This window comes from Lytechinus variegatus, chromosome 18 (assembly GCF_018143015.1).
Source record: "Lytechinus variegatus isolate NC3 chromosome 18, Lvar_3.0, whole genome shotgun sequence".
Lineage (NCBI taxonomy): Eukaryota > Metazoa > Echinodermata > Echinoidea > Temnopleuroida > Toxopneustidae > Lytechinus > Lytechinus variegatus.
The window spans coordinates 9,129,102-9,152,462 of NC_054757.1; the positions used below are offsets into that span (position 1 = coordinate 9,129,102).

General features: G+C 34.7%; 1 protein-coding gene across 2 annotated transcripts; it reads left to right on the forward strand.

Moving 5' to 3' along the window:
- Nucleotides 1-22,369, forward strand: LOC121432062 (tetraspanin-15-like). Of its 2 annotated transcripts, XM_041629892.1 has the most exons (8): nucleotides 1-288; nucleotides 9,655-9,840; nucleotides 10,565-10,639; nucleotides 13,593-13,688; nucleotides 15,607-15,717; nucleotides 16,266-16,439; nucleotides 18,098-18,169; nucleotides 21,981-22,070. In XM_041629892.1, exons 1-7 carry the CDS (start codon nucleotides 211-213, stop codon nucleotides 18,158-18,160), a joined length of 783 nt encoding a protein of 260 aa, XP_041485826.1. In that variant the 5' UTR covers nucleotides 1-210; the 3' UTR covers nucleotides 18,161-18,169; nucleotides 21,981-22,070. The 2 variants fall into 2 exon arrangements, with proteins under 2 accessions (XP_041485826.1, XP_041485825.1); XM_041629891.1 differs by lacking the exon at nucleotides 18,098-18,169 and having other exon boundaries at nucleotides 2-288; nucleotides 21,981-22,369.
- Nucleotides 22,370-23,361: the final 992 nt, after the last annotated feature.

Below are 23,361 nucleotides of genomic sequence, written 5' to 3' on the forward strand. Positions count from 1 at the left end.
TAATTGCGGCTTTTCGCGAGTACGAGTGAGCACGTGGGTAAGCACTCTGGGTAATCAATACTCTCTACAAGCAGGTGCATTATGAATATGCGGACTTTCCCGATCGAGTGACGTGAGCGCTCTCTCTTCTAGTTATACTCTTAGGCAACATAATCTCTCCAGTATTATATCGACAGTCCAGCCAAGCCAAGCCAAGGTCCGACAAGTAAAATGCCTTCTTTTCGAAAACCTGATTGTGGTCACACAACATTAAAGGTGCTTGTGGTGATTTACAACATCTTCTTTTGGGTAAGTGACGTAAACCCTGCTATTTTCTGGTAACTGGACTAAAGCACACGATATTTCAAAAACAAACTTTCTCTTGATACCGCCAGTGATTTTGAGCAGACTGGTGACTGCATCTGCGCCCGAAGGTGCGGCTGGATGCTGTTGCTAGCTGCCGTAGGAAAATCCGTTGCGGGGGGGGGGGGGGGGGGCAGTCAAATGTATTGCTGTAACGCTAAACAAGTTTTTTTGCGGGCTTCATTTACACATTTTGCCACTTAACAAGGTAAGGGCAAGTCCAAGAATTCGCGCACGTATACATTTCAGAGGGTTTAATGACCCGAAAAATAGTGTTAAATGACTTTGATCATGTTGATTTGATTGAATACTCTCATGATGGTAGACATCTAGCTAGGAGAAGAATAATCATGCAAAAAAATTGTGACATATGACCCTGACCTTGACCTTTTAGAGAGAAAAGGTGTGCCGTTACGTATGGGATGCCGTTGAGAATTCTCTGAAAGTATTTCACTTGATAACTTGAAACTTAGGCTGCATTTAATCGACACTTTTTTTACCCTAGAATCATGATTCAAATCACGATTCTGCAGAATCACGATTGCGTTTAGTCGAAAGTGGAAATAAACGTCTTTCAAATCACAAACATGAAACACGGAAAAAGGGGCGTTTTGAAAGACGTTTCTGTAGAATCACGAACGAAAAAGGTCGTATGAACGATATCGTGATTTGAATCATGATTCTATGACGTCATTGTGTCGTGCTTCTTCTGGGTTTGACTCAAAGGCGCGCGCTGTGTTTCGTGCAGGTTAATTTTTGTGGAGCAGTAGTGCCAGTGTAGTACCGGTATATGCCAATTGTCACGTGCATTTAGGAATTATCATTCTGTGTATTGTACCCCCGGGGTTGTACTGCAGCATCATTTGTATATTTCATTGTTTTCATCAATCCTGTCTTCAAGTTCCAAAGGCAACTATACTTCCTGTGTCAAACTGCGCACTGTGATGCGCACTGGATCGGCCCGAATTCAGGGAGAAACAGCGTTAGAAAGATGGTCGTATAAACGCTGATTCTGTCGGATCGTGATTCATGTTGCTGTTTTGAATCATGATTCAAATCGTGATTCAAATCATGATTCTGGGTTTAGGTCGCATAAACGCAGCCTTAGTGTGATAGAAGTCACAATACTGTAGTATATCTAAGGCAAGTTTCATGCCATAAGCCAAATCTCTCTAATTACAGACTCTAATTAAACAAATTAATGACATGTTACGTATGGGACATTTTGTCCCCAAACTTAGAACGTACACAATTTTCCCCATAATTCAAAAATTGAAATAATTTGAAATATGGAAATAACAAGAGTATCTTTCTTTTAAAATGTTCTACTGAGACGTATTTGATATGACTGAAGGGGAAATTAGCCATTTCAACCTTTTTATTACTTGTTTTTCATGGTTTCATGAATTATGTATTTCTGTTGTTTTTATTTTTTTCATGTTTTTCCATTTTCCATTTTTTTTTAGCTTTGATTGTATTCATTAATCAGTATTCATTACAAATCAGTCTTTAAAAACTAAAGAAAAGGTCATTAATCACTTTTTAGAGCACTCTTGATATTTGTTTTTCCCATTCAATCTTCCCATTGACATTGTGTGTAAATGTCCCATACGTAACAATATTTTATTTAACTTTTAATTAAAAAGTAAACTCTATTTTTGAAACTTTTTGTGGTATAACATTTTCATACTTAATAAATTAGAACTTCCCAGAGATGCAACAATACAAGTATTGTATTATGAGAAATAACTTAAAAAACATCCTCAAAATGTTACGTATGGGACATTCCATCCTTGGACAAGACCTAATTTGCATAATTAATTAGATGACACCACTTTTTTCTGCCGAAAGTAATAAGATGTTAGGGGATTCATGTCCCACCTATGACTACATGTAAATCTCAGAAGTTTTGTTTTCATTTTCTATAATTTTTCATTTTTTATAATTGTCCCATACGTAACGCCCATTTTACCAATTATGCAAATTAGGTGCCCCAAATTAGCATAAATATGCATATTATCAAATTTTCCTTTATGAAATTTTAAAATTCAACATTTGGGCTTTCTTACCCCACCAAAGATAACTTCTTAAAGGTCAAGTCCACCTCAGAAAAATGTTGATTTGAATCAATAGAGAAAAATCGGACAATTGCTGAATATTTCATCAAAATCGGATGTAAAATAAGAAAGTTATGACATTTCAAAGTTTTGCTTATTTTCAACAAAATAGTTATATGAACGAGTGCTTTACATTATACAAATGAGAGAGTCGATGATGTCACTCACTATTTTGTTTTTTATTGTTTGAATTATACAATATTTCAATTTTTAAGAATTTGATGATTAGGACCTCCTTGCCTTAAGCACAAAATGTTAAAATAATGGAATTCCACTTGTTCAGGTAGGAATGAAACTTCATTTCTCATGACAATGATGAGAAAATAAAAATATTTCATATTTCATATAATAAAATACAAAAGAAATAGTGAGTGACGTCATCAATTCTCTCATTTGGATGTCACTGGCTTGTTCATATAACTATTTTGTTAAAAATAAGCGAAACTTTGAAATGTCATAACTTTCTTATTTTACATCTGATTTTGATGAAATCTTCAGCATTGTGCTTGTTGCTATTGATTCAAATCAACATTTTTCTGAGGTGGACTTGACCTTTAATTATTTCATTTTTCATACATGTTTGAATGATATGTCTCCCTTATTAATGTTGCAGCAGTGAATATCTAATGCATTAAAATAATTTGTCAGTTTTTTTTTTTTTTTAGTTCTTGGAGGAATAAAAAATGAATAAACATATTTTCATGTAGTAGAATACAAAAGACCAAGTGGAGTTATTAAGACATCAGTTTTGCTATTGAAGACATGCACGGTGATGTGCATTTTTCACCACTGGAACTTATCTCTAAAATGTCATTTATACTGATAATATTCCTTATCCGATTTTGATACAAATTTTCAGTGGAATTTTTCTGTTCACATAATTTTCAGCCTTGAGTACCCCCTTTTAATGACACACTGTCAGTCCAGTGTCATTCAAGCTTGGGTGATAGATGCAAGTACATAAGGGGTAACATCATGTTGGAGGTCACATCTATAGAAAGGTACAAAGGTCATTTGAGGTCAAATGTTAAAGTTTATTTGCAAGACTCTATGTTATGACAAATAAGTTTGCAACAGTTGCTATCTTTTCAACCAAACTGGATTAGGGATAACCTTATTATTACAAAGACCTGTATATTGGATGACAAAAGGTAAGGTGAAAGGTCATGATTTCAAATTATGTTAAACTTTACTGACTAGACCCATGTGACTCCTAGTAGACAACAGTTCCAATTACAACCAAGCCTGGACAGTGATAAATGTACTTGGGGTAAAGATGTTGCAATACATGTACTTTCAGAAAGGTCAGAGGTCATTTTAAGTCAAACTTTTTTGTGAAATCAAACTTTGTCAGGGATGTACTTGGAAAGTGAAATCGTCATCTGTAGTCACTGTTGGGCACAATCTTGCTATTGCCTTCTATTTAAAGACACTGTTTTATATTTAGTTTTAGATTGCTACCACAATATAATCTTTTATTATAAAATTATACCAGTTTGTAGTCTTTTTATATGTAGATTTACTGCAGAATTCTAATTTCATGAATTTTAATTAATGAATACAAAATAATATAATGCAATCTATGAAAATTCATATAATATATAACCCTATAGATTATGTAATTTTTTATTGCAATCATGCAGTCCACTGCAAAAATCATAAAATGCCCTCCCCCTTCTTCAAAATAATTGGGACTAATAGAGCTAAGCACTTGAAAGTTTTGTAAATTCTCCCCAAAATTAAAGTGTAAGGTGTTCAGATATTCTAGTTCATAGACATTGACCAGTTTTGTCAAACATGCAATCATTTAGGCAGGTTTTTTTCAGTTTGTGTAAAGTTCAGTCAGGCTAGTAAACTGGTTTGTCTGTGGAGCAATTTAGTATTGCCCAATTAATCTACGGTGTATACAAATTAAAAACCATATAATGATCATATTACCACCTTGTTAAGTGTGAAATCCTTTTAATAATGTGGTCTACTGATTTAATTGTCAAAAATTCACTTTGGTCTGTGTCAAAACAAAAACAAACCAAATCATGGATCAAAAAACCTACGCTACACACATTGATGTACACACCCAAGAAAGAGTTCCCGAGTGAGTCATTTAAAGAGGTTCCCATCGATTCAAACAAGGTGAAACTATGAGTCAAGTTTCTGATCGTATCCTGGATACCACTTAAGTAGTATCCTGCCAATCCGAGCATAGCGAATAGCCCAGGGGTCCTTTGCAGAAAGACTTGCGTTCAAACGAAAATGAAAAATTAATTGCAAGTCCCAAATGTGCGCTGTTGATTGGTTGAAAATCAAGTTGCGCATGATTTGAAGAGTTGCAATCGATTGCAACTCTTCCTGCAGTGGGCCGCAGGACAGTATCTGAAATAGTCTTCATGTCCAAGACCCCATACATAAAGTTGTATTCTAATAAATTCTTCAATGAAATGGTTGAACACGGAGCAGTCCATAAATGTTAAAGTACTGGCATAAGAATAATAATATTTAAAATGAAAACAGGTCAAATTTTCATTTACAACAACAGAACTTTTGAAAGTAATCTATCAAATGAGTTTTGAAATTGGACGATTTTGTGACTGAATTCGATGAGCTTTGGATCTTACATGTAGCTCTAGAGTCAGGCATTTAGCTACTGTGTGGGTTTTTGAGAAGCTAGGGGCTTCCTGTCTTGATACAGCTATGTTGATGGATATTGACTTATACTAGTCTTTTATTCAGACACTTGTCAAATACTGAAGTAAGAATTATTATATTATTAAAATAATGATGAAATTGCTTATCTTTACTAAGATAGCTACAGTAATCTTGGGGCTATATATGTCCATTTTTTTGTCTCTCCTTTTTCTGGGACTTGTTGCCAAACCACTTTGAACTTTCGGTAATTGCTACTGGGTCTGCACCATCTTCAGTTCTTCCTGCATGTTCTATTCTAATCCTAGCTTGTCTACAACCAGTTTGGATGTTAACCATTTGGTCTAATTGCCATTTAGCACATCCACCATTCACCATTTTGTCTAATTTCCAAGTAATTCAGTCAGGCTAAAACATGTATACCCATTTTGTCCAATATTCTTTCGGTCTAAAACAATGACACAGTCTATTAAAATGACCTGTTTATGAATCAAATCTTCATTTAACAAAAGTGCATAATAACGAAGTGGTAATTTAGATCATGTTTCGGTATTTACTACTTAGTGCATTTCATTGGTTATTGACCAAACAGCAAGTATGCTAAAAGTTGATAGAAGGCCAAATAGGTTTTGGCATTTTAATAGATTATCTAAAGTCCACCACCATATGCTTGTAGAAAAAGTGAATTTTATATCCCAGAATTTAGCCAATTCTATGATCTTAATCTAACATGAAGTAGGCCTATTTTACATGTAGAACTCATGTACATATCAGTTTTCATATTTTTTTTTCGGAAAGGTGTTCTTTACTACTTATAGTTGTTATCTTGTAAAAGATATGACCAGTAGAAATATGGAAATATAAACCTTGAAGTGATTCACGATAGAGTATATTATGTTACAAAATCATTATGAAGTATATGACATTGCATTTGCAAACCATATACCGGTAGTAATAATCTTATATCATCTTTATATCCTTGATATTCAGGTATACACTTGGTTTTGATACTAATAATTATGATTTATGATTTGCTACAAAACAATTTTCCCAAAGGAATATACTTCTGAGATTAACAATATTCTTTTAGATGTGCTCACTTATTTTGAAATAAAACAGAACGAAACGAGAACAACTCCACCAACACTAGCAGAAATATGGAAAATTGGAGGCTGGGATAAGATTCCATTCAGTTTTAATTTTTTTTATTAGTTTACAACTGTGAACCATTTTATAGGTAGTTCGGTACCTGAGCATGATCGGTTAAGGGTTCGCATTGAGGTGAAAATTTTTTTTTAAGGTACTTTTATCAAATTTGCTTTTAAAATAATCTTTGATATCTCAGGTTTCAAAAAACTAAGTTTCATGAAGATTGATGATTCCGAAAGTACCGGAATAGTCCATTTTATTCATGGGGGTGCTGCTACCTCTCATCACGGACGGACATTTTTACTCAAATTAAATTCACTCTAGTTTTATTGTTTTTAAAGTTACTCTAATTTGGTTTGGATGTTCTTGCACTCTGAACATTTCTCTATTATCAGACATAATATAGTAGAAAAAAAATATTGGGAACTAATTTTTTTTGGTAGGTGTTAACATTTCCATTTTGAAATTTCCGTCCGTGATGGAAAAAAAGATGAAAAGTTTTTTTATTCTTTATCAGAGTAGAAATAAAAAATAAAAAGGTTTAGAGGTATCTCTCTAAACACTGTACATTATTTTATTTGAACATGGCTAAATTCCATACATTTTATCCATATCATAAAGTCAGTCAAAAATGATCACGGACGGACATTAATTTGATCACGGACGGACAAAGTTAATTCACTCAAATTCATTTCACTCTAGTTTTATTGTTTTCAAAGTTACTCCAATTTTTTTAATGGTCTTGCACTCTGAACATTAATCTATCATCAAACATAAATTAGTAGGGAGAAAATATGGGAAGTAAACTTTCCTTGTAGATGTTAACATTTCCGTCCGTCCGTGATGAAATTAATGTCCGTCCGTGATCATTTTTATTAGGATAATGTCTATGGACTCAGCTTTTTATTCTTTATCAGAATAGAAACAGAAAATAAAAGTGTGTAGAAGTATTTCACTGGACACTGTTCATCATTTTATTTGAACATAGCTAAAATCCATACATTTTATGCATTTAATAAATCAATGAAAAATGATCACGGACGGACGAGTGAAATACTTGTGGAAAGATTCATATATGCAAATGAGAAACTTTGCTGAGCAGATTATGAGTTTAATTTTAGCTTCTAATTGCAGTGAAAAATGGCTCTGAGAATTATTCAGAACTCAAATGGAATAAGCCTACAACTCTTCACAATTTTTTGTGATATCTTTGTTTGGCCGTTATTGGGGCTATATTGTTGTCAGGAAAATTGTTAAGCATTATTGGAATGCAGATAGAGTTGAAAAGCTGCATGTACATGTATATGCAAAAAAAGCGGGAAACAAAGTATGGCAAGAACAAGTCCAAAGCTGTAGATTTCATCAATTCAAGCTTGCAGAAAGTGATGGAGAAGAAGTAGAATGCAATGCATAATCTGATAAGCAGAAAAATCAATTTTTCCATGTACAAACTTATGGATTCACAATGCTTCTAACAGAACATAGGTTTGTGAAAATTACATGAATACCTTTTTTCGAAGTCCATTTTGGAGCTAATTTTAAGCAAATCGCTTATCTGGTAAACTGTGAAAATGCATAAAGCTTGCAATGTAGTGTTTAGAAGTTAAGCTTTGGATTGGAATATCAATTTCAATTTTGGATTCGGTCAGGGCCTAAATACATGAGGGCTGTTGATGTTATGGGGTGTCTCCGCTTTGATATATGCAAAAGATGGATTTAAAGAGAGCCCCTGACAAGTGTTGAACCAACAAACAAGCATAAGGATCAGTGACCTGTTAATCTTTTAGATTTAGTTTTTGGACCGTAAAAAAACATCTTTGCTCTTGGAAAATTAATGCCTAAAATCATCATGATCATAAAAATACTTGTATCAACATGATCAATAATCAACTAGCTGTTGATTTTGAACCTACTTGTATTCTACACTTTAAAAAGACAATAGGGGAAGGCAGGGTAAGTTGTGACACTTTTTGCATTTTGCACGTTAGAATTGATATGACTAGTAATATTGTAGAAATAAGTACCTTACCTTTAAATTTGATTCTTGGGAAATATTTTTCACCTATATATAACTTTCTACCCCCACGCTGAATGTCATTGTGACCTTTGAAAAAAAGGATGTCAAATTGCTCAACTTGCCCCATCTGTGGGGTAAGTTGTGCCATCGTCTGGGGTAAGTTGAGCCACAAAAACTATGTAAAAAATGTATGCGGGAAGAACCAGGATGTCAATTTTTCATTTAAAGTCTTTTCACTTGCTAATTCTCTATGAATACTAACATCTTCTGAAAGTAAAAGGACTGTCATGTGAATTTGCTCCTTTCTGCCTGCATATCAATGGCTTTTTACGTTTTTTTTTTTTTTTTTATTATACAGTTGTACATCACCTATTCTTTACGTTCGATTTTGACAAGAAATGTGTTAAGAGCAATCGTATGTCTAGATTATACTGTGCGTCTAGCATAGAAATCAAGTTGCTACATCTTAAATCAAGTTGCAGCAACTTGATTGAAGTTGTAGCAACTTGATTGTGCAACTAATACTGTTTAATATTATTAAAATATGTACAAATCATCAAAACAATTGCATTTGTTTACCGAAAAAGTACTAAGAACTTTTTACAGAGTACTTCCATTGTATTTTAATTGTGTCCGTCCGTGATGTCCGTCCATGATGTCCGTCCGTGATGGAAAATATTTGCAATTCTCTCGGAAGTTTGATATTGGTTAAGAATTCAATATGCTGAACATAGAAGCTAACATACCCGAGTGTTAGGTGCATTAACAATAATTGGTCCATGTAAAGCTGTTTAGATAGAAACAATAAAAATGTACAAAAATTCTAAAAACCACATTTCTATCTTGTCCGTCCGTGATATGGCACATTTAGTGGATACCTGTGTTTGTAGGTAACCATGGCAACAAACTTTTTTAATCATTCAGCATACTATGTCCTACCCTTCACTATAAAACACAAAGGAACCTTGTTCATCTTATTCCTAATTTGTTACAAGCCTTCAAAACTTTCAAAATCTATCAAATGTCCGTCCGTGATGAACCGATCATGCTCACCTTGCAAATTTTATTTTTGGCAGGCACAGCAAGACTTCGTCAAGCCTGCATCATCATTGTCACCACCTCCACCACCACCACTGCCATCGCCATCATCATCATCGTCATCATCACCATCATCATTGTCTTCATCATCATCATCATCATCATCTTTGTCATCGTCATCATCATCATCGTCTTTGTTATTATTACCTCCATTCTCAAATTTATATCATCGTTATTATAATTTATAATCATCATCATCTTAATTGTCATTGTCATCATTATTTCTCTATTATTGAAGCTAATTTTTGAGATTCACTTGAATCTTCTCTTTATCTTGAATCAAACAAGCTTGTGGGAACCACGTTACTGGCCGTTGGAATCTATGCTGAGATTGAGAAGCGGAATTACGAAGCTGTGAGCGATGTCCTCCTTAACCCTGCAATCGTTCTCCTTGTCATCGGCTGCTTCATGTTTGTCCTTACATTCATAGGAGGTGTGGGGGCGCTTCGAGAGAACATCACACTTCTTAAAATTGTAAGTGTAAGAAAAACTTGAAAGATATTTCTTCAGCAAATTCATCTACATGTACTGTATCTATTGTCCCTCTGTATGCCAGATGTGATAACACTGCTCTAAAGTTGAAAGCTTTAGAGATAAGTTAGTTTTAGATACGAGCTTTGATTCTTTATAAAATTTGAAGTTTGATGAAAGGTTGAATGCATCTAAAAATTTATTTTTGACTATGGATTAATAGTTGGAATCGTGAAAAAAAGGTGTAAATTTAGTGATAAGAATTCAAAATATGGCTGTGCAAATTAGCAAGAAATTTTGATGTTTTCTTATCAAGACTGGTGTTATAAATCCATTGATCATTTCTTCAGGCTATCTCAGTTTCACTTTAACCCCTACCCGTATAGAAATATGCTATTTTTCAGTTGTATGAATTGGGTGCTTTTTTCGCTCAGCTGATGTCATGAGTTGATGCTTTATCTTGAACACCCTGATTCTTCAATGATAATTTCAAATTTCAGGCAGTTTATTGTACATTGTGCCCTAGAATACCACTCATCTATATGTATCACTCAAAAGAGCATTACTAACACATCCAATTTTAATTTGGATGCAATCGCATATGTTTTGTCATACAGAATTGATGTGCAAACTTGAACCATGTTAACCTAGCAAGAATGTGAGGTTGCTCAACTATGAACTGTATCTGACATTTCCTTCTTTATTTAAAACAAATCACTCTTTGTAGTTTGGATGGACCATCTCCATTGTCTTCCTGCTTCAATTGATTGCAGCAATCCTTGCTATTGTATTTAAAACAAAGGTAAGCTAATAGGCTCTCTTGAATTTTTTTTTAATTACAAAATGTAATGAATTTTATCATTAGCATACCTGGGCCCTGTCTTCCAAAGAGTAACGATTGATCCGATCGATCGTAACTCTATGGAAATCCATCAGTGTCATAACTTTCTACAGGAAATTTGCAAAATGTCCTTTGTTAACAAAGGTAATCACACCAAATTGTCAAGAAATCAATGAATTTATGGATATACATTCATATCTAGAATTCATTTTAAGAAACATGCATTTCATATATTGACTTTTCTGGCTTTCCATAGTTGCTATTGATCGGATCAATCGCAACTCCTTGTTGCGGGCCTCTGGGGGGCGTTTCATGAAAGGACATGTCAAACGTTTTATCCGACAAGTCCCATTTTATCAGACAGTTACCATAGTTACAGTGCTTCTCGGCCAATCAGAATCAAGGAAAGATGTCGAATCTGACAACTTGTCGCATGAAAATATTGATGAAATGCCTCCCTGGTCTCCATAACATAAAGCTTAGCGACTGTCGTATGTCTGATTTGTATGATTGCTCAAACAAAAACAATATGATCAATTGTAGAAACCGCCCCCAGGATCAATTGCGAAGCTTTAAGTTATGGAGGCCCTTTGGCCCATTGCAGATACATGTAGAGAACTTGCATTTATTGCCATCGTAAAATCAAATACAAGTCTCAAATACACACATTCTGATGGGTAGAAAATCATATTTTTGGGGGGTATTTATTCAAGTTGATTGTGATTGCAACTGGCCCCTGTAGTATGCTTGTTCTACATGTAGGTAATTGGATTAAGTATCGATACTAAAGGCTCCAGTTGTGAAAGTGCAAGCATCATCAATATGAAACAGCGATTTTGATTGGATAATGACCATTCTGTATTTGGGACCAAGTGCATTTGATTGGCTAATTCAAGTTTTGCAAATTATAAAGTGAAATGTTGAAATGGATGAAAATGTAGATACATGATTATCAGTATTATTTTGAGGTTGAATTAACAGAAATTCAAATGTATTTGTTAGTATACATTTAGGTTCACTCTCAAGAAGTTTTGGCGCACTTTCACCATTGAAATCTTGGCTCTTTACTCACAAAGGCTTGTATTCTGATAGCAGGTTTAGCTTAAACTCAGGTTTAAAGTTGTGGTTTAAGTATGAGAAGCCAAAAGTATCAAAATTTTTATTAAGTTGTATGTGTCTTATGTTTACTGTGCTCTCTCCTGATTCATTGATTGTGAAGACAATCATCTATTTATACTTCCTAGACATTTATGAATGATTTAAGAGCCAAATGAAATGAAGTATGATATCTCTACTGTTAGTGGTTTATGTAGCAATTGGCTATCCATATTCAAATAACTTTAAACCCGAGTTTAAAGATAAATTCCAGTTGTGGTAATGATTTCAAAATGAGTTCATACAGAATTCAATGAAATGACCACCAAAGTGTCTGTTATAAAAAAATATGTGCCAAAGGATTCTGGAAGAAATTGTGTAATTGCTGAGAAATTAGCAAATAAGCACGGGATTCGGGTCATGTGTCGGGTCGACATTCAAAGCAATAATAATACACTGTCCCACGTGCGCTTATCTGTGTTGGTGATCTTCAGTGTGATCATTTTTCAGCGTTGATTTCGAGATTTTACAAAGTTCAGTTTATGTAACTGTACCAGATCTAGATCCTCGATGATATACTGACAATTAAGCCCTGTTTTACAGACTTATCATGAAATCGGTGTTTACTGCAACTACCGGAATTTCTCTTTGTTAAAGCTTAGTTTCACAGACTTTCTTGTGTAATCAGTGTTTACTGCAACTACTTTCATTTGTCTTTAAGTTAAACCTGCTACAGAATACGGGCCAAAGTGTTTGGATCCCATGCATCTATGTTCAATCCCCGCCTACATGTACATATAGCATAAAGCCCTTATCCTTCCTGATGTACTTGCAAGGGGATTGGGGGCTTGACATTTCAATACATCCTGTTGCGTGTCACTTCTATAGTTTCTGCGGATAAGATGACTGCCAATCGAAATGTGCACATGCTATTAGCCATGTGGTCTAAGATCACCCAACACCACTAAAGCTACATGTATGCATAATCATTTGGTCTATTGATTTTGGTCCAATCATCGCTTTGTTTGGTCTAACTCCAAGATCATCGAATACCACATAAGTATCGATTTTGATCTAAAAAAAATTGGTCTAAATTGTAGTCTGGTCCAAGTGTTATTTTATTTAGTCTAATTTCAAGATCGCCAAACACCATTTGTTTGGTCTATCACTGAATTGGTTCCAATTTGGGGATAATCCCTATTGGTTGGTCTAATTATCATGTAATCTATTAAAGACTTGTTCTAACTTAAGGCATCAGAGCTCTGACGTAAGGCTCAGCATTTTCATTTTGCCATATCAGGTAGATATAAGGAATAAAAAAAAACAAATCTTAGTAAAGCAATAAACAGCAAAATCTCTGGATGAATCAAATCTATTAAATTTAAGCAAGCTGTTACTAGCTTTAATCCCAAAGTGACTCAGTGATATTACTCTCAGGAGTAATATTGAGCCCAGGGCAAAATTTTGCTTTGATACCAAGTAAAAGAAAAACTCTTTACCTATCAGAGTTCTTTACAGAAACCTGCTACATAAAAAAAGTTTTTGTGTAGCAGTCTCAAAAAAATGAAGTAAATTCTGATGCTATACAAGAAAAATTAGGAACCCAAGACTAGTCTTGGTTGTTATTTATTTCTGTATATGAATCTCCTCCCACCTTTTGATAGTCAAATTGCTCATCCTGTACTGGAAAGAGAGAGAGAGAGACTCGTCACTAGGATTGCTGTGACTCAGTTCATTTTGACATTGAGTTTATACATGTACATGCAGGTACATTTTGAAATCATAATGAATATTTGTGTTTATTTGCTCATTTCTGTAGGCAAAAGAATTGGTGAGTTCTGGATTCAGCAGTGCTTTAGAAAACTACTACGATGATCCTGATATCCACTTTGCCGTCGATACTGTCCAACAGAAGGTAAGTGCCAGTTTTGGTGCTGAAGGGCAAAAGTGGAGACCTTGCAAAAACAATTGCGTTGTTAGTTGGGAACTTTTCATTGTTTACAAGCTATTTTATTTTGTCTCTGCAAACGTGATGATTACAAAGAAATTTGTTTTCCACTTGTATAATTATAGTGCGATATTAAACATGCATGAACAAAACAAAGAAACAAAATTACTCGGGTATAACTATATCAAGCATATATAATAATGCATTAGGATGTTGTTTTTTTTTTGAAGGAACAAGAAGTAACCAATGCCCTTTTACCATGATTTGATCAATGATTTTAACCATGTTGCACAAAATGTCAGCTTAAATTGGGGAATTAGCAGCATTCAGGTGCTTTTATAAGTGCTGTCAATTACCCTGAGGAGAAGGTATGAACAGCAGACATTTACAGTGCGATGATATTTTATTGCCTTATATGATGGAAGTCATTTGCCCTTATTCTTAGGTCTGGTTCAATTTAAACCCTAGTTTTAAATTGTGTTAATAATAGTAATTGGCATTAGTATAGCGCTTTATCAATCTACAACTGCTCAAAGCGCTTCAAAATTATTATTACCCGGTCACTGGATTCATAACATTCCAAGCAGCCTGTTACAAGGCGAGAGTCAGAACTGCTACACCACGGCGCTTCCACACTTAATACATGTAGATAGCTAATTGTGACACAAATCTCTACAGGTTCAATTTATCAGCCCATTTTTAGACATTTTTTAAGAACATTTTCTGCTTACCATAATTTCTTCCTCAAATCAGTTATAACAGTAACTTTATGTAAGAAGTGCACAATGTAAACATTTTTTTGACATTTTCTGCTTCCCATAATCTTAGCACAGATCTAGGCCCATGGCCTACAAATGTAGGTTAAATTGGACTTCAGAAAATTGGTGATTATCTCACTCTATTTGGCCTCGACGATGGTGTGCGAACTTGAAGTGTGCTGGTTAGAGTATGGTGTTTACAGGTAGCTGTAAAGTGGTTTGCACATTATCTGGTGTTAGAAAATTATTATAGAATCCCAATGAAAGGCCATCACTGTTTGTCCTGATCAGAGCTTGAATCAATTTGAAAGACGTATTTGCCCCCCCCCCCCTTATAATGGGGACTTTCCTGAAATGAATTGTATGTTTTCTAGCTCATAAGAAAAGATGTAGGCCTATTGCTTTTAATTCATCATGGCTTGAACAGTTCATAAAGTTAAGTGGATATAAGAAGCAGAGGGGTCGGATGTACAAAAATGCTGATTACTAAAAGGTCAAGTCAAGAAAAATGATGATTTGAATAAGTAGAGAAAAATTCAACTAGCAAAACGCTAAAAATTTCATCAAAATTGGATGTAAAATAAGAAAGTTATAACATAAATGAAGTTTCGCTTATTTTTCACAAAACAGTTATATGCACATCTCAGTGCCATGCAAATGAAACAGTCGATGATGTCCATCACTCACTATTTCTTTTTTAATTTTATTGTTTGAATTATACAATATTTCATTTTTTACAGATTTGACAATAAGGACCAACTTGACTGAACCATATAGTAATAAAACAATGTTAATTCCTCATGTTCAGAGAAGAATTAATCTTTGTTTCACATGACAATGAGGAGAAAATTAGAATATTTCATATTTCATATAATTAAATACAAAAATAGTGAGTGGATGATGTCATCAGTCTCCTCATTTGCATACCGACCAGGATGTACATATAACTGTTTTGTGAAATTAAGCAAAGCTTTAAAATGTCATAACTTTCTTATTTTACATCCGATTTTGATGAAATTTTCAGTGTTATGCTTGTTGGATTTTTCTCTATGTATTCTAATCAACTAATGGTTGGGGTGGACTTATCCTTTAATGGAGGTGTCTCGTTTCTATTCTTTTTGATATAGCTGGAGTGCTGCGGAGGATTTGACTTCAACGACTGGGAAAACAATATGTACTTTGCTTGCCAAGGTCGAGCAAGCTGTGGGGTGCCGTTCTCTTGCTGCGTGACAACAAAGGTAAAGAAAGAGAAACTGGGGGGGGGGCGTAGTGAGGAGAAGAGAGGAAGGGATGAGGTAATAGGGAGAAAGTGAGGGAGAATGTAAGATAGAAGTTTTTTTCTGAGGCCTTTTCCCAACAACGAAAGTTTAAAAAAAAGGCAAAAAATAAATAAATAGGCAATTGACAAATGGGGGGGGGGGGGGTATGAAGGGGAAGGGAGAGTGTAAGGAGAGGAGGGGGGAGAAAGATATAGGGAGAGGGATAAAATAAGTTAACATAATCTAATCGTACCACCTGTTACTTGTCTCTTGTTTTCTCATTCTTATTAAAATCTGCAATGCTCTCTCGGATCAGGTCCTAGGTATTTCATGAATTCGTGTCCATGTTAGAATGGAGAAAAAAATTATTTTACACAGTACCACACCAGATATATAGCTATTGCTACTTTGTGGTCCCCTTTTATTTTTGGTAATTAAGTTTCAACTTTAACTTAAAACTTGGGGTCAAACATACAAAATGGTAGCTTGTTTTCTGGACCTGCACTGCAATTATTCTCTTTCTTTAGGAAGACACGGTTGTGAACACGCAATGTGGAGTGGACGTCCGTCGTGGAGATCCCCAGCCCTACGCAGTCGATCATTTGATTTACGTGAGGGGGTGCACCGATGCCTTGCTAGTCTGGTTTCAAGACCACCTTGATATATTTATAGGACTGACGTTGGGAGTGTGTCTGCCCCAGGTAAGCAGGGTGATAGGTAGCCAGTAATCGAGGCGGAGACTGCAGCTTGTGATCTTTGCTGTTACGCTAAATGTAAAGCGTAAATGTGGAGCGTTGTGGCCCAGTGGATTAGTCTTCGGACTTTGAAACAGAGGGTCGTGGGTTCGAATCCCAGCCATGATGCAATTTCCTTCAGCAAGAAACTGATCCACAGTGTGCTGCACTCAACCCAGGTGATGTAAATGGGTACCGGTAGGAAGTAATTCCTTAAAAAGCTGCGTGCACTATGATCGCCTAGCTTAGCTGGGTAATATAAGAGCGCCTTGAGCACCTAACAAGGTGGATATGTGTGCAATCTAAATACCCTATATTATTATTATTATTCAAGAAAAATGTCTGATGCAGAAGACTACACATGCCACTGCCTGTACATGCCGATCAAGGCAAAATTACTTGGGGGCTCTGGGCGATTTTGCTCCTGAAATGCTCAAAATAGCCATGGAAAGTAAAAAAAAAAAAGCCCTGGAAAATACCTATTCACTGCAATTTTAAAGCTTATTGAATGTTGCAAATTTAGACAGTAGATTGTGAAAAGTTGCCTCCCCCCCAAAATTAAATATTAATTTTTCCCTGAATGGCCGATCTAGCATTCATTGTTTTTTCTGTTTTTTCTTTTACAAGGATTTGGTGTGGGTTTTTTTTTTGTGAAAAGCTGCCACTGGACATTCTCTGATTCATGCATAAATTACCAGTAGTAACCTATTTCTTGAAATTTCACTTTAGAATCTGGTAGATGGTGTCATACTTTCCATTTTTCGATGCGACCTTGTGATCGACAGCCAAGATATCAAAGGGGGTTTGCTAAATAGTATCATATATTACTAAGCGTAATGTTGCTTTCAGGTGAAAACCACAAATTCTTTATGATGAAGAACATTAATAATGGGAGAGTTGTCCCTACCACTTCTCTATATCTACTAACCAACTTTAGATTCAGACAGTTGTAATAACCTCATTTTTTCGCAGAGTCTTTACCCTCTTATTCCTTGTCTGAATTCTGTTTGGTTTTCACCATTCTCTTATCTACATTTTACTCCTTTCCCACATTTTTTACCAAGGATGGATTTCTGTGTACCAGTAATGGCAAATGAGCTAGCCTCTTCCCCCGAGAAGAAAGATTAGGGTCACTTTTCATAAAACTTAGATGTTAGTTTTGCCATCAATTATACAGTCAAACTGCCCTGTGATGGCAAAGTTAGATTGATGATAAGTTCAGTGAAACTGGGCCCAAGGGGTGTTCACAAACAATGTTGATGTATACATATACGGTACTTGACTTTAATGGGCACTGCATGCTTCAGTCTTCTGACACTGATGTCCACTTCTCGTCATGTCTAGGAATACCTGTAGGTAAAATTACAAGTGAACAAGAAAATGTACAAAATTTGATTCATTACTCACTCGGCGAAGAAAACAAAAATGATTTTCATGTCATTTGAGAGGTTGGTTGGGAGAGAAAAGATGGCAAAAACAGCCTGTCATGATTTACAGCTAATCCTCGGTCCATTATTTGTGATGAAACTCCCTATTCTTGCAAGCTACAATTATGAGTACATTCAATTTCTGTATCAATGTATCATTGTTTTTTTTCCCTTCAAATCATTATTATTTTTCTTCAGCTGCTTGGATGTTTTCTGGCATTCCTCTTTATCAGCAAGATCGAGCATACTCGATACCAATGAACCTGAAATGTATGATTAAACACACTTTTATTGACTCCGTTTGCGGTGTATTATTCACAAAGTTAACGTAATAATAATCTAACCACTATACTTCACCATTCATAATGTACTTACTCCCTTCTTTGTTTTCATTGACAAGTCCAAGCTATGCAGACATTTATTGTCACAAACATTATTTTTTTAGTAATTGGAGTAACAAAGATATGTTGTTGTGACAAAATATTATAACACTTTGAAGTTGAATTGTGTGTTAACACACTTTAAACACTTTATTTTATTTTAATGAGCTTCAACCATTTCAGAAATTTTCCAACAAATATGTCTATGTTAAGGTCCTTTAATACATGTTTGAAAACAATAACAACATAAACATCAAATGTTTTAGGAATTTAGGAAATCGTTTTAAATGTAGCATGTGAACTTTGCAATTTTAGATGTAATGTAAGAGGTAAGGTAGCTTGGACTTGCCATTTTTCTTTTACCGTTTTTCTAACCTCTTCATCATCTCTTTAAATTTTTGGCAATTTTTCATGGTTTCTTACTCAAGGTTTTAGCATTCTACTTTCCTGATGCATATGCATATGCATGCACTTTGTAAATTGGTTTGGGTGTAAAAAAATCATTAGAATGATTATTCATCCGCTCCTTTAATACTCTCACATTAAAAATTATTTTGTATTTTATCATTTTTATATATAACCAAAAACTTCTCTTACAAGTATAAAGTAATTGAAGCAACAAAGAAACAAAAATCTTATCATTGGTAGCCATGTTTTGATATAACATTACAAATGACCTTCTCTAAAGGCTGAACAAATTTACTGCTGTAGAGGAAATTATCTGGTTGTTGAAATCAAATTATAACATACAGTAATTGTGTGATGAACAGGTATTATCTGTACAATTCAATGCCATTCATTCATTCATTCAAAGATATGAGGAACTACTACCTGAGATTTGAGTCATTATGCCTAAATGTAGTATTCAAGATTGTGATTTTTCTCAGAAATATTTGATGAAATAGATCCATCCACTGGCGGATCCAGGGGGGGGGGGGCAAAGCCAGCCCGTGCCCCCCCCCCCACCGTTTTGAGAGGCACAATTAAAATTTGTATTGTAAAAATGCTGTTAAAAGAGAAGTGTGCCACCCCCCTTGGAAATCCTTGATCCATCAAGACATTTTGTATGTCTGTGATACAAGATAAACATCTAAACTGTAAAATAAGCTTCTACATTTAATATTCCTACCTGTGTATTAATTAACATGATATTATATTAGATATTTATCCTAACCCTTGGTAAATTTGCAGATTGCAGCTTAAATAACAAAACTAATACAAAAAATATGAGTCCCATTTGATAAAGCCTTGTTATTATCAATAATAAGTTTGCTATCAGTCAATCTAATTGAATGATTTCTTTAGCTTTAAACTCTTTTATGAAATGGGCCCCTGAATAAAATTTACCATTGTGGTAACTTGTCACTGTGCTAAAAGTGCCATCAATCGTAATTTCCCTCAAAACCTTGACATTGATTGACTGTTAAGTAGTGTTACTCTAACCAAATTGATGGCAGAGTTACTATGAATGGTGTGCTTTTATACAGTGGAGTCCCAAAACAATATTTGTATTGCATGCCCGCTTTTCCCCATCAAATTAATGATGTTAATTATTAATATTATAGTTATTTGGAAGGTTATACATTTTGGCTTTTATGCAAACACCACGTGCTATTTCATTTATAATTCCACCTCTAAATCAACATTATGCAAATGACATACATCATGGTAGACTGGATAATCTATGATCCTCACAACTCAAATGATAGCCCCATTTGGAAATGTGGCTTCTTCACTCTACATTGCTTCTTTATTTTATTTTTTCTCAATAATTTTGGTGCTTTGGAAAAAGCTGGTATTCTCAAAACTGTCAAAAACTTCACAAGATTGCAACATTGTCTGGCAAGCTATTTCTAAATAAAGTGTACATTTCTGGTTGCAGTGACTGTTGAAACAAGATTTTAAAAAGTTGAAAAAAAATTCAACAATCTTGAAAATGCTGGCCTAACTGCTTTGTTACCATTTCATTTGTCATGCTCAAATTAAAGATCACACTATCACTATAATTACAAATACCTTGTAATTACGGTACATCCATACTGGAATATTGAGAGTCGTGGGGTATTTTCATAAAATCATTCAGAGCCTGCGGCCCGTTTCATAAAGAACTTGAAACTGTTGTAACTTTGCCATGATGGTAACTACCATGGTAACTTTTGATTGACTGCTGAGCACTGTTGCGATGGTAGTTGCCATTATGGCAAAGATACAACCGTTGCAAGTCCTTTATGAAATGGGCCCCTGGTCAGTACGCCGGAGCCTGGTCAATTAAGAGTGACCACTTTGACTGTCTTTGACACTGTTGAGGGATTTTGCCTTCTTCATTTGCAAAAATATGTACATTGTAAACATTGGGAAGTTGTATGATTCACCTTAGCCCTATTTTCATAATGGCAATGATAAATATCATAAAAAAGGGACATTTCCATTCTCATTTTTTTTAAATAATTGACAGCCCGTGGGGGGGGGAGACCATTCATAACAGGGTACTGAAGGTAATTGGTTATATACCAGCTTGGCATTTACCAGCAAAATGCTGTCCTGCCGAGTTCCTACGGGAGTTACAACAAACAGAAACAGAAACTTATTGTACACAAATTTGTTAAACAAGAGGGGAAAGAAAAATGCCCTGTGTGCAACAAATCCCTTGATCCACATCCGATTGTACCCCAAATTCACAACTTGAATGATTCTACCATTAGTTGTGTTTGAATATTGGTAAGCAGGCCAAATTAAGAGTCAATTGATGAACATCCATTAGCTTTTAGTCATAATATACCCTTTGCTCTTGCCGAAAAAATATTAAAAGGTGCTGAAACAGCCCCATGTTTGAAATTTCTTATGTGAATATGGGCAATAACATAGAAATATGTCCATTACATGTGTATCTATTGTTCCCATTATCTTACGATCCATTATCTAACGATCCACGAAAAAATATTAAAAGGTGCTGAAACAACCCCATGTTTGAAATTTCTTATGTGAGTTTGGGCAATAACATAGAAATATGTCCATTACATATGTATCTATTGTTCCCATTATCTTACGATCCACGAAAAAATATTAAAAGGTGCTGAAACAACCCCATGTTTGAAATTTCTTATGTGAGTATGGGCAATAACATAGAAATATGTCCATTACATATGTATCTATTGTTCCCATTATCTTACGATCCACGAAAAAATATTAAAAGGTGCTGAAACAACCCCATGTTTGAAATTTCTTATGTGAGTATGGGCAATAACATAGAAATATGTCCATTACATATGTATCTATTGTTCCCATTATCTTACGATCCACGAAAAAATATTAAAAGGTGCTGAAACAACCCCATGTTTGAAATTTCTTATGTGAATATGGGCAATAACATAGAAATATGTCCATTACATATGTATCTATTGTTCCCATTATCTTACGATCCATTATCTAACGATCCACGAAAAAATATTAAAAGGTGCTGAAACAACCCCATGTTTGAAATTTCTTATGTGAGTATGGGCAATAACATAGAAATATGTCCATTACATATGTATCTATCGTTCCCATTATCTTACGATCCATTATCTTACGATCCACGAAAAAATATTAAAAGGTGCTGAAACAACCCCATGTTTGAAATTTCTTATTTGAATTTGGGCAGTAACATAGAAATATGTCCATTACATATGTATCTATTGTTCCCATTATCTTACGATCCACAGCTTATCGGCTGCCTTCTGACGTGGCTCTTCATCGGGAAGATCAGGGAGGCTCAAGATCAGTATGACTATCATCAAGCGCCAACCTCCTCGGATAAAAATTAAGAACGATCCGAAATACAGTTCATACCAAGTTATAGCAGTATTCATTGGCACAGACTAGAGTTGCTGCCACAATCTCCCGCTGATGGCAATGATTAAAGGGGCTTAAACGTTTGGTAAGGTATCCTACTGGTTATTTTTTTTCATGAATCCTAATTTCAAGTTTATAGTATAATATGTGTTGTATTTCAAAGTGTCATGCTAAGATAGTAACATGGGTTACAATCTTACCTGAAAAAAGAGCCTGAAACAGACTTAAAAGCCTTCACATGATGTTTTATATACATTTATTAAACATTTTCAGTGTCTACATATAGCATTTGAGCATGATTTATACTGAACATGTACATAGATGTACATAAGAGTATTGGAATTGAATGTTGTTTTCTTTGGAAATGACTCTAAACCTGTTTAATTGGACACTACCCATTAAATCCTTGTCTTGCTGAGAAAAATCACCATCTCAATGAAAATTCTTTGATCACACCATTGTTGGACCATATTAGGTTCAGCAAATCTATGGATGGTCCGTTATATCTGACTGCCTAGAAAGCATGAATTTACATGTAAGTATTCAACCAAATTAAGGAATGATGACCTCAAAAATCTCTACATAGTAGTATGTGAGACTTGGCAAGGAAGATTGAGATAGGTTGTCTTGGTTATACACATGGTAATCTGTATAAACAGTCTATCACTTTCTAATTTAGCTATGACATCACCACTTAAACCTAGGGAGAAACTCTTGCACTCATCGCGAAAAGATGTATGCCATTCACCTAAGTTGGTGTTTGCCGAGTCACTTGTACTGCAAGTAGAACAAAAACATATGGAACTTCATACAAATGGTTAGCCTTAATATTTAGTTGTTGTTTATTTATAGTATGAATATGATAATCTCTTAAGTACCAAATGAATTAAAAAAGTTAAAAGAATGAATTTCAGCTTTCCCATAACTGCAACATCACCTGAAGGCCATCACCTCAATATGTAAGAATGTTGTCTGTAGGCTGAGCCAATGAATCTTCCTTTTTTCTTTTACAGAAAAATAAATTCTTGTACAGTAGAGGCTGAGTGATAATTTTCTGAAATTAGTTAATTGGTTTAGCTACAAACCAATAGTGAGGTTGGGCTCATAATGTATATACATGAGCAACTAAAAAGTGCTTTATTTTCATGTACATGCTGTCTTTCTCGATAAAACTCTTGGGACTACATTTTATATTTCTATTTTATGAAAATTGAAATGGTGTAATCATATTGATATTTTTCATACAGTTAG